A 13,025-nucleotide genomic window follows, 5' to 3' on the forward strand; every position below is an offset into this window, starting at 1 on the left:
GGGTGGCTTTGCGCCCTGCTGGAGCTTGGGGCACCTCTTCTTCTGGTGCCCCAGCTCCTTGCAGTGGTAGCACCGCACCTCCTCCGATGAATAAAAGATGACATAATTGGTCCCCTCGAAGGGGACCACGAAGCTGCCCTCCGCCACGTCCTGACCCGCCAGTTGAATGGTCACCTGGCGGCGGAAAGATAATATGTGGCGGAGGTGCTGGTCTTTGCAGCCTAGGGGGAGGGGGTGGATAGATGTTTTTATCTCCCCCAAGGCTTGCAAATGGGGCCTGAGCAGGTCGTCCTTCAAGAAAGGTGGCACGTTTGAAAGGACGACCCTAGTGCCCAGGCCCGCGAGCGGTTCGACGGGGATAAAAATCCCCGCCACCGCGAGACCCCTCTCGATTGCCGTGTTCGCGGCGGCCTCCGATTTTAAGAAAAATACGGCTTTCCCGTACATTTTAGAGGCCGCCACGATCGCCGATGGCCCCACCACCTTGGCCATGGCCTTGACAAAGCCCTCAATCGAGAGGGAGTCCTTCAGGAGGCACCGGACTCCGTGCCTCCTGGTGATGTTTTTAAAAGGTGCTGCACCTTCCGCTGCAGCCACCTTTGCCCACTTTATCGGGGCTTCCTGAGCTTGCCCGCTCATTTTTTTAAATTTTTTATTTTTATTTATTTATTTAAACAAAAACAAAACAAAACAGACAGACTCACCCCTGCACTCCAATAGTGCAGGGGTGCGCAAAACAAAATAGGAAAAAAGGACTAAAGTTTTTTTTTTTTTTTTTTTTTTTTTTTTCAAAAAAATGATTTTTTTTTTTTTTTTTTTTTTTTTTTTTTTTTTTTAAATAAAAAAAACAAACACACACATGCACCCCTGCGCTCCAATAGCACAGGGGCACAAACAAAAATGAAAAAAAAAAAAAAAAAAAAAAAAAAAAAAAAAAAAAAAAAGGATTTTTTTTTTTTTTTTTTTTTTTTTTTTTTTAACTTATCCTGTTTTATTCCCCACCCAAGAAAATAAAACGAGATAAAATGAAAACAATATAAATAATCAAAATAAATAAATCCAGTTAAAGGTTTTCTTTTTTTAAAAATAAAAACCTTCAACTAAAAAATATAATAAAAATAAGAAACAGGGCAGACAAAAGTGCCTGCCCTTCCCCTACTCTGCCCAAGGCAAGAGCAGGGGATTTTTAAAACAAAACGATTTTTAAAACAAAATCAAAAACAGTTTTTCAAGGCAAAAATAATTTTAAAATAAACTAGATAATGTGCTCTTAATTATAAAATCAAAAAGCACCTAAAATAAAAGTGAGAAACCAAAGTTAAAATTCAAAGAAGGAAAAAAAAAAAAAAATCAACCAAAAGGAAAAATCCAAAATGGCCGCCCCCCTGCACTTACAATGCAAGTGCAGGGAGACAAACAAACCAAAACAAACAAAGACTTATTTTAAAGAAAAGAACCGTTCAAAAATTAAAATTCTTCAACCAAAAGGTGCACCACTACTTTAGATAAATGAATAGAAACAAAAATTTTCCAAAATAAAACTTTAAACAACTGTTTTTTAATCTTTTGTAAAAGGATAAGCAGGAGCTCCACTCATGGGTGACCTGCTCCAGACGACACAAAAGTAGGGGGAGTGGCAAACACTGTTGCAGCAGCAAAGGTCATTCAAAATGATCTAGACAAGATTCAGAACTGGGCAGACACATGGCAAATGACATTTAATAGAGAAAAGTGTAAGGTACTGCACGCAGGAAATAAAAATGTACATTATAAATATCATATGGGAGATACTGAAATTGGAGAAGGAATCTATGAAAAAGACCTGGGAGTTTTTGTTGACTCAGAAATGTCTTCATCTAGACAATGTGGGGAAGCTATAAAAAAGGCTAACAAGATGCTCGGATACATTGTGAAAAGTGTTGAATTTAAATCAAGGGAAGTAATGTTAAAACTGTACAATGCACTAGTAAGACCTCATCTTGAATATTGTGTGCAGTTCTGGTCACCTCGCTATAAAAAAGATATTGCTGCTCTAGAAAGAGTGCAAAGAAGAGCGACCAGAATTATCCCGGGCTTAAAAGGCATGTCATATGCAGACAGGCTAAAAGAATTGAATCTGTTCAGTCTTGAACAAAGAAGACTACATGGCGACCTAATTCAAGCATTCAAAATTCTAAAAGGTATTGACAGTGTCGACCCAAGGGACTTTTTCAGCCTGAAAAAAGAAACAAGAACCAGGGGTCACAAATGGAGATTAGACAAAGGGGCATTCAGAACAGAAAATAGGAGGCACTTTTTTACACAGAGAATTGTGAGGGTCAGGAATCAACTCCCCAGTAATGTTGTTGAAGCTGACACCCTGGAATCCTTCAAGAAGCTGCTTGATGAGATTTTGGGATCAATAAGCTACTAACAACCAAACGAGCAAGATAGGCCGAAAGGCCTCCTCTCGTTTGTAAACTTTCTTATGTTCTTATGTTCTTAATATTAATTTGTTTCCGCTTAACCCCTTTTGCTAACTTTATTTTGATTTCCACTAAAGTATTTGAGAATCTAGGAACATGGCCTACAAATAAATCATATCTACAGTGGTCTACATTCAGTGTGATTCAGTCATTTTCCTCCTTGTTGCATGTGCTCTTCTCGTTTTTTCTTCAGAAAACAGACAAACATAGGAGCAAAAGACAGAAACGGAAACCACAACCAGTAAAATAAAATGTTTCCTGGAGCACAGCCCAAGGAACAGTGTGATTCAATCTTGATGGGTATCACAATTACCCATGGGGAAGACCGTGACTTATTTATTTATAGCTAAATGGAGTTCCCTAAAATTTTAGTGAGTGGTTACCCTTGGCTGTTCATGAATATGTGTTGACTTAAGTTTAAATTAAAAATGCCTGACTGGGTGGTGACCATGTTTATTTTGTTTTGTTTTTACTGTTGCCAAAATGGCTGCTGTTGCTGTAAAACCTAATGTTGTGTTGTAATCTGCATATTGTGAAATATAAGGTTTTGCGACTATAGTGTACCACAGCTACTGAAAATCAAGTTAAGGTATATCAGATTGGGCAGCAATGGATTATTCTTGTTCCAGGCTTTTGTTGCACAAACAGAAATGGCAGAATGAGAACTATAGTCTCTAGTGCCTTCCACAAACTTCTTATAAAATTTAAAACAAAAGGCAATACTAACTGTGTGATAATTGATTTACAGCTACTGCATGTTACAGAAAATCCCCAATAAAATGGCTGTTTTATAACTGTATTGCTAAGCCTAGCACAGCACTGAATTACAATAGTGCAAGGCAAGGCAATTTACCAAAATGAAAAGGAAATCCATATTTGGAATATATTCCTTATACACTTTAAAAAGTTTTCTAAGCTGAGTAAATAGCCTTACTCGGGGTATTGATAGAGAAATCAGAGTACCCTTTTCCCCTTGATAGCACTGCATTTATCAATCAATAGTATTTATCTTGCTTTCTCAATGTGTACCCTTATCATCTTTAGTCCTTTTCTATGCCTTTTGTTTTGTGCTGAAGTACTTGTCAACATTTTCAGGTGCTGTAAAGCTTTTTTTTTTTGTGGCATCTTTGGGGAAGTCAGGCAGGGGGTATACCAATAAAAAAGCAAAAAACCAAGGGTTCGGGTCTAAAGACACTACAATATTCCTCAATACTCCACATAGGCAAAGGCAGTAAAGTGAGTTTCTGGGCAATAAACTCAATAATCCAGCCTACATGCTGGACAATAAATGCATTACAGCATCATAATACCAAATTCTTAACAACACCAATGCTTTCCATTCTCCAATCCTAAAGTTGACATTTCAAACACATGCTGCTTTCAGCTGAGAAAAAAATGAGGAAAATAAAATTGTGGGTGTATTACATAATCTGATATTTTGAAAGAAATATGTAGAACACCTGAAGCAAACGTGAAGCTACAAGCATCTATTTGCCTGCGAGAAAAGCAAGATTAATTGTAAAAGAATATTAATATGGACAAATGTATGGACTGCCGTTACCACCGTGAACTACCTCTGTGTCGTCCTCGGATCCAGTAAATGTAAATACCAATGCTGGTCCTCGCAACATTTCTAATGCAACTTATTGGAGTCACTGAGTCACCAACTTTGGTCGATGCACAAGTAAAAAACACACCGGAATACAAAGACAAGGTGGGTGGGAAGCAGTTTGAAAAACTGAATTATTGGAGAGTGTTTCCAGAAGTAGTGTTAAGAGAATTTCCTTTTGGCATATAGTCTTGTGAGATATTAAACCTGGCTGAATAAACCCATGTAATTGTTGGAGCTGAAATTGATCATTCACACTACAGTATAGTTCACAAGTCAAGCTACAAATGTAGCCTCTTTTTGTTTCACATTAACTTCTGTTACTATATGCAACTAACTTCTCTAAAAATATATAATATGGAAATAGGGATATTCCTTTCCTTGGCAACACCGTAGCACATTTTATATTGTTGAAAATGAAAAATACTAAAACTCTGGTTTTAATGTTTTTTATTTTTTTATTTTAATGTAGTCATTCCAAACGAGTTAGGAAAATTCAACACAATGCGCTACTTTTATGCGTAGAGAAAAGGCTGGGACGTTTTTTTTTTTTTTTTTTTCCTGAGCAGTGAAAACAAGCATTAGAATCACCACAGATTAGAAAGATGTGCGTTTACGTGAATGCTAGTAGATTTCTTTTTTTTATTTTTTTTTATCGCTCTGTGAAAAACAAGGGTTTCAGGCCTGAAACAATAAGACACTAATAATTAACACAGAATACAGACACGGTCACGTCTCTAGTGCTGCTGTGCAGGTGAGGTGAAAGACAAATAGTTTGTGAAACAGTGGTGTAGTGTAGTCCAGGTTTAGTGCGGGCTTGTAGCGACAGCTCCTGGCGAGTGCTTAGACGCCTAACAAAAGACAAATGACAAACAGCACAACTAGCAAACAAAACACGAAACACTCACGATAATTAATTACTGCTGTTTCCTTAATGGATCCTTTCAGTAACCACATCAAAAGGAACATATTGCATCTTCACACCCCCTGTTATACCCTTAGTCACGCCCCCTGTGATAGCTAGTTCAATCACTTCTCTTCCAATATGACTGACATATCTCATGCCACATTAGGGTGATGACTTCGGGCATTATGACTCTGCCCCCTTCTTGGATGTATGGCTCCCGACTGACCCTGGAATTAACTGCGAGACCATCCAGTACGAGGCAGACTGTTCCTGTTATACAGCGCCCTCACGCTTGTGGGTTTTTTTTACCCCATTTTTCTTCCAATTTGAAATGGCCAATTGCATTATTTTAAGCTCAGCTCACTGCTCCCACCCCCGCGACTCGGGAGTGGCGAAGACGAACACATGCCTCTGAAACCTGTGCCGTCAGCTGACCGCTTTTTTCACTCTGCAGGCCCGCCATGCAGCTACCTCAGAGCTACAATGTTGCAGGATAATGCAGCTCTGGGCAGCTTACAGGCAAACCCGCAGGCGAGCTGAGGACACCTTGCCGACCTAAGCTGTCCCCACCAGCTGGTTATTCAGTTATAACAGTTATTCAGTTAGTATTTATTTTACATTAGAAAGCTGTCTCAGTTAATGGCAGCTTTCAAGGCGATTCTTAGTACTGCATCAAAGGGAGCTGTAATATTTATTTATAAACACGCTTGTAACAAAAGAAAACATAAAGGGGAAAAATGCAGACTACTTAGATATCTTATTACCGCTATATATAATGTGGTTAAAGCTGTTTATTGTGTTGATTAGTAATATTGTAGTAGCACAACATGTGATTCTGTAGAAATGGGTTTTTGCAAGAACTGCGTAATTTAATTTTGGGAGTGGTTGAGAACCATTGTTCTAGGCTATTAAGGTTAAAGCAATATGAAACACTTGGTAGTAATTAGAAAAAAAGTATAACTTACCATTGCTGATGCTCTTCCTGCTAAATGTCAGATAAATATTGTTGGTAAATATAACAACACCCAACACATCACAGTGCAAGAGACATAAGTGGTAAGTAATAAGTTTGTTCTAAACACTACAGTGTTCCATAACACTTTGAAATGGTGATACACAATATGTAATATCATTGAAAGATATTAAACAGCATGACCTGACTGAAAAAAGAAATACATTTTAAGTATACACAGAAGATACTTTATATAACCAAAAACATAATGCATACATTGAAACATATATTTTAAGGAACATATTAACATGTATTTACTGTATGTACAGAAACCACACATTATAACAGAAACATGCTAATTGTGTAGCTGTTCTTGTGTATGTGCATTCTTTAGCTGCTGTTAGAGCTTAATGATATTATAGGCGCAGAAAGATTACGTTAAGCAAATCTGGTGTTATGTTTATATTACAGTTTACATTGTGACCATAAGCAGATAGCTAAGGCCTCAGTCATCGTTTGGTTAGTACGGTAACATTAAAAACATAAACATTTTCACTGGGGCATACGACTCCACCTTGCCTTAAATAATTTTTTTCACAGCAACAGTGCAAAGTGAGACTGAGAATATTGAAAGATGTGAATAATTACAGTTGACATGGCTTTCATCTTGAATACTTGTTAATACCTGAGGTAATGAAAACAAAGTTGCTCACAGCAAAAAAATTAATCTTTAAAAAGAGATAATATCAAAAGCCTTTGCACTGTGTAGTCTTCATTGGCAGTGCTCAATTCCTGTGATCAACAAAACTGCTAATATGTTCATTCATGCGCAGTGGATGCTTTTAATTTTCCTTTTGTAAGCTTAATAACTTGGTTTTGTGTCTTATAATTTATGCAGATCCATGGTCTTGTTTTCTCCCCAGCTGACTGACATTTCATGTATGTAATTGCAGGAGTACTCTGGAACTTATCCTCATGTGATGCCCTGAAGATGCCAATCATCCAGGATGCCCTTGCTGTGCTGACAAACGCTGTGATAATCCCCCACTCTGGCTGGGGCACCGCTCCACACCAGGAGGATCGCAAACTGCAGCTCCATTCATCACAGGTGCTGCGCAACGCCACAGGGTGCCTGAGGTCAGTCTCAAAACTTTACTTCTAGTTACAACACTTTGTGACAGCAATGGTCTGCACAGGGTCATGTGACCCATCTAATCCAGACATTGCTGATTATGTTTTTAATCAAATTAAGTTCTTGTTTGTTTATTTATTTTTTTATCCAATATCTGAATCAAAGCATCCAAGAGAAAATGTCCTGGTTCCAAGTGCCTCAACTTCTGTCATTTTATTCAATATGGCCTATCATACGGTACATTGTTATGTTAACATGTTTATAAAGATTGGGTATGTAGGGTTCAGATGTCTGCCAGTTACCTGCTTTATATTTCTTGTAGTTGAGCCACTGCACTTGCCCTTTTGGGCATCATCATCAGTCCAAAAGGTGGCTCTCAGAGCACCAAGTGTCAACACCATTATGAATGCCTACCTATTCTAACCCACTCTCACTTACATGACCCCATCCATTCAGCCACTCTGCTATGCAACCCATATGTTCAGTCAAGGTGATAATAGGAGAACCTGAACCATCACAACAACAGAAAAAACTCCAATTATAATCAGTGTGGCAATGCACTCCTTGTATGTTTGACTGAAAACACCATAGGCAGTAACCTCCTGACTATTTGAACAAACTTAAACTGACGTGAGGTCAGCTTACTGGTACGGAACCATTTCCACTTCACAATACACGCTCAAACAACAGAACATGACACGCTTAAGCAATATATTAGGTCTGCCTCTCAGCTTTCCTAGTATAGGAACCATCTGTCTAACACTGTGAAGACTGACTTTCCAAAGAACCTTTGGAGCAGGTTTCATAATGTGAATGCTTTGCTTTCATGGCTCATTTCAAGCAACTGGTGCTGTTAGTCACAGTCCCTGCATTATAGAATTGGCTTTTAACTTGAATAACATCACTGGAACAAGATGTCCAAATGGGTTAATATTTCATAGAATACAGGCAAACCTAACTGTTAGTTACAAATTGTAATGATCATCACAGGCTAAAATAAAATAATGGTAATGTAAAATTAGACCATTAGACTGCTGTTGCTGAAATGTGTTATAAGATAGTTGTTTGTCCTGAGTTAAATGACAGCAGGAGATAAATTACAGCATTTCCTTTCTGATAATGGTGTTGATGTGCTGTAAGTGTACTCAAGCAATGTTGCGTGGCAATTATCTGCACAAAGCTATCATTGCCTTGTTGCTGCAGATCCATACCACTGTTAGTTTGATTTTGCTGATGCAGCCTGTCAGCTTAACCCCAGTACATACTTTTAGTAACCATTAGTAGTTAGTAGTAGTAGTAGTAATAATAATAAGAAGAAGAAGAAGAAGAAGAAGAAGAAGAAGAAGAAGAAGAAGAAGAAGAAGAAGAAGAAGAAGAAGAAGAAGAAACATAGTGAACTATAATTTTCCTATTAACTATAAACTGCATAGTTTAACAGTCTTAAATTGCTGCCTCCATTCATGTTGCATCATTAGGTTATAACACTGTGAATATAGTCTATTAGATAATGATATTCAATAAATCTGCTCACACACAGGTGCCATTTCAGATTATTAACAAAATTGTAACAATGTATCGGAAATCATACTGGGAAATAGGTTGTATGCCTTTTTTCCACTTATAATAGGTGCGTATTTCTTTAAAAAAAAAAAAAAAAATCTGTTCAGTGTTTCAGTTGTATTGTGAGAACGTAATAATTTACATGTCTGTTGTCCAGTAATATGTCCACAACTGATAAACCTCAAAAGAGTGTGTTGCAAAGTGTCCTGCCCCTGTGCGTATTTTTGTGTTATATGTTGCGTGTGGTATGTTAATGTTGGTGTGTAGATATTGGTGCATGGGATATAAATCGGTCTGTGAAGCACGAGTGATTTAAATAATATCTAGTTATATTTAGGCATGGGGATCACTTCATGTGCAGATAAACTATGTAATAATATGTGAGCATGGGGAATGCACAAATTCGTCCGTTTGTTTAGTGTCAGTTTTCTTTTTCAACCTTTTATTTTGCTCTGTGAGCATTGTTTTGTGTCAAACCTTTTTATTTTATTTGCAATAAACCGACACAACGAAGCGCCTTCACCATTTCACCTCGCAGTACTGTGTGTTTCTTCCGGGTCTGACATCACCACTACAAGCCGTCTTTGACATATGGTGTCAGAACCGGGACAACAGATCCTCCAAGCAACAGACCGGGATGCTGCGGGTGAAGTTACTTTCCTTTTTTTCAAGAGGATTGGAGGCCCAGTCCTGTGGCTGATGGACAGGGAGCTATGGGAGGCCTATGAGATGGAACACACCCCAAACACCTTGGAGGAAGGTGTGGAGTTGGTCCTCTGCTACCTGGAGGCAGCAATAAAGAGAACAGCAGGGTCTCCAGTGCAGGAGGGAGAAGCCCCACTGTCTTCAACGCCCGGAAGAGGGGAGCACGAGTGTCCAGTGGCTGGAATGGGGAAGCCCAAGCGTCCAGCACCCAGAAGGGGGGAGCACAAGTGTCTAGTGCCCAGAACGGGGGGAGCACAAGCATCCAGTGCCTGGAAGGGGGCAGCACGAGTGTCCAATGCCTGGAAGGGGGGAGCACAAGTGTTCAAGGCCTGGAAGGGGAGAGCAGCAGGATCTGTCTCTGCCTCCACAGCCAGAGGGAGAGCAGCAGGATCTGTCTCTGCCTCCACAGCCAGAGGGAGAGCAGCAGGATCTGTCTGCCTCCACCGCCAGAGGGAGAACAACTGTGTGTTTCTTTCGGGTCTGACGTCACCAATACAAGCCATCTGTGACAGGTGAAACATTGTTGGTTGCAATGCAAGAACAGCCCCAGATGGAACTTGAACATAAGGACTGGAACAAAGCAATTGCTCCTGGCACATCTTCCAGGTTGGTCTGGATCTTAGCCCACATCTCCATTTGTATTCTCTGCTGGGAAGCTTGTCAAGCAGCATGCATCCTCTGTGGGGGTGCTGTGGCTATTTTCTGGGCTTGGCAATAAACCATTGTCTTTTAAAAATAATATGTCTCTTCATTTGGGCTAGCTTTGAATATAATTTACCAAGAAGGCCCTGGCTACTGTATATGACTGAGAGAAGTAAACACTCACCTTACAAATTTTGCAGCTTAGGTGTACTGTATATTTTAAAGAAAGTGTTTTAACTACAGTGTTAGGGTTTCCGCATATATCATATATAGTATATATATATATATATATATATATATATATATATATATATATAATATATATATATATATATATATATATATATCAGATGGTTGTGGGTAGATCCATGCTACAGTTCTTAATATATAGTAAATATTCACAATCTCATTTGTGTGCACAAGACAGAATAGTATTTGAAATCAAGTTGTGCTTATGTGTTTGCTTGAATGAATATGCCTCATTCAGTATACATATACTGCACACAGTCTAGAAATTCAGAGCAGAACCACCTCATTACAGTTGCTGTTACTTAGTATATATGTTTAACCAATGAAATGATTAGGGTATATAAATTCATCCCTGCTGGTGGGTAGCAAAAATATTAAATAAATTAGACAAAAAAAGTCCCTAAGCATTTTAGTAGTATCCCTTGTATTGTGCAGAAGCAGTATATGGGCAAAGACTAGTCACTCCCAAGGAGAAGGCCAGCTTTGAAATGCAGGCTGTGCAGTGGAAGGTGATTAAAAGAAATATTGACAAACTGATAGATGTAATGATTATGCTATACAGGTGAACAGAGATAAATTGTTAAGGAGTTATAAATCCAGACATGCTTTGCCAGGGAAGAAAACATGGCAACAGTAATAGCTAAACAAGCCTTCAGGTTTCTACTCATAGAATCACGTTGTTGCCTCTTCTGTAATCGTACATAGAAACTGTGCTGGCTCTTTTATAGAAAACATGAACTCAGATAACAGACACACAAAAGAGAATCAGGAATACACATATGTGTTAGGTAGCCAGTTGCTGATTCTTCAGTGGTGACAATACTAGTTCAGGTATGCTACATTTCTATATTTTTGAAAAGTAAATATATTTCTGTCCTAAATCGCATGCATCAGACCTTTAACTCATCCCTGTAAATGAGAACATTCTCAGGAGGACCCACTCAGTCAGTGAGGCAGTGACACTGAAGATGAACTACCCCCAGAAGGGAGCTTGGCCACTGCAAATCATCTCAGAGAGCAGAAATAAAATTGTATTAAACCCCAAGGCTCAAAGGAAAGAACAATCTACAACCCTCCAAGCATTCTAAACTACAGCTTTGGTTGCAATGATGTCCACATTAAGCGAACATGTGGTCTGCAACTATCCTACTGTATATCTTTAGGATTGGAATGCAGTAAAAGAGGCTCAGACTTAAAACGATTTTACATCAATATGCCATTAAGACAAACATAAGGTTCACAAGTGTCTCATAGGACAAAACAGGTGATTATAGGATTCTGAAAACGATTGCATATCTCTAAAGGTATAATCTAAAAACATAACTTGCGACAGCCATAGATAGATAGGAACAGAAAACTGCATGCTTGATAGATCGTGTTGTCATCACTTTAGTTGAGGGTTGTGGAGAAGTGAACAACTTGTCAGCAGGATAAGCATGTTGAAGCTGCTATCTAACTCCAAGTGTTGTTGAATAATCAATTACTAGTCTTATCTTGCCGAATTGTTACTGAGCAAAAGCACCTATTCTTTAATCTAATGTCCTAGAAGAAAAATTGAAATAAATGAATCGACAATCAGAGATGAGGGACATGGAGAGCATCTACAGTCACCTCCTTCTGTCAGCAATCTGCTAAGAAAGGTAATCCATTGTTTCTACACTCAGCTTTTTACACTGTTGTGAGTGTTGCTCAGCACTTACAACGGTGTAAAAAAAAAAAACAGTAGCGTAAAACACATTACTGTTTTGTCTGTTTTAAGGTTGAGAAAGGCCCACATATTGATGCAGTACTAATGTATGTAGTAGATCACTGTATACTGAAGAAGTGTAAGATGGGTGGCCTGTAGCCAGTCAACTGTAGCCAGTCAACTGTGTGACTGCCAGTGGTGTAGATAGATAGAAAAAAAAATCAAATGTAAGTCTCCCTGGAATAGTCATCAAGCTGCTTGTTTAATACTGTTCTTTGTGGTATCTCTGTGTCGTTAATTCAGAAAATAAGAGATATGGATTGGTTAAAGGTTCTACTGCAGGAGCAAAATGTAGCAATAGAATGAAAAAAGTCCATACAGTGTTTAAAGTTCATTGAATGAAACAAATGAGGGTATAAATCTGTGTTGAAAATGACAATGAGGTGATGAATCCTTATGAACCCAAGTGGTAATCTTCAAAGGCTGCTGCAGGAGAAAACATTAGAAACACAAATATATGGGACAAGCAGTTTGATAATACTTTGACTGCAGATTTGATATCAAATTAAGCAATTAGTTAGGGGGGTGGGGTGGGGGGGTGGTGGGTGCTGACTGTTGTTAGACTTCATTCGTAACTCATGCACAGTATATCATCCACAACTCTAAGCACTCCATCATAAGAAGGGAAACAGCAGAGAAATGTTTTGACAAGCGATATGACCCTGACAAAGGCAATAGTCGAAACCAGGAATCGAAAGTGAACCAGAACCGGAGCGATAAACAAAAAAAAAAAAAAAAAACAGAAATTTCATGGACAGAAACAAAAAACGAAACAAAATTAATTTATTACGTTCTGGAACGAAATACAATATTCAAGATTTGGTTTGTCGGTTAATAACGTTTTTTTTTTCCTTTCCATTTCAGCCTGTTCTCTTTCCATTGTTTTCAAACATACAGTAATTTGAAAAAACGCTCCTGTCATGGTCTTACACCTCAGTGGTCAAGGACAAAGCATTACACCGCATCCTACTAATGAAATTCAACGTTACATTTAGCTTGGTTTTTGGAGCAGCCAGTAAATCATATAGCACTATTTCCCTTCAGTTCAGACTTCCAC

General features: G+C 38.6%; 1 protein-coding gene across 5 annotated transcripts in view; it reads left to right on the forward strand.

Moving 5' to 3' along the window:
- The window catches only part of LOC121314365 (catenin delta-2-like), a 300,617-nt gene that overhangs the window by 216,866 nt on the left and 70,726 nt on the right, over positions 1–13,025 (forward strand). For all 5 annotated transcript variants that reach the window (XM_041247536.1, XM_041247532.1, XM_041247533.1 and 2 more), the window contains one exon: positions 6,887–7,070. In XM_041247536.1, the coding sequence (XP_041103470.1) occupies positions 6,887–7,070 (184 nt within the window). The remainder of the gene's footprint in view (positions 1–6,886; positions 7,071–13,025) is intronic.

The sequence above is a fragment of the Polyodon spathula genome, chromosome 4 (assembly GCF_017654505.1).
Source record: "Polyodon spathula isolate WHYD16114869_AA chromosome 4, ASM1765450v1, whole genome shotgun sequence".
Classification (NCBI taxonomy): domain Eukaryota; kingdom Metazoa; phylum Chordata; class Actinopteri; order Acipenseriformes; family Polyodontidae; genus Polyodon; species Polyodon spathula.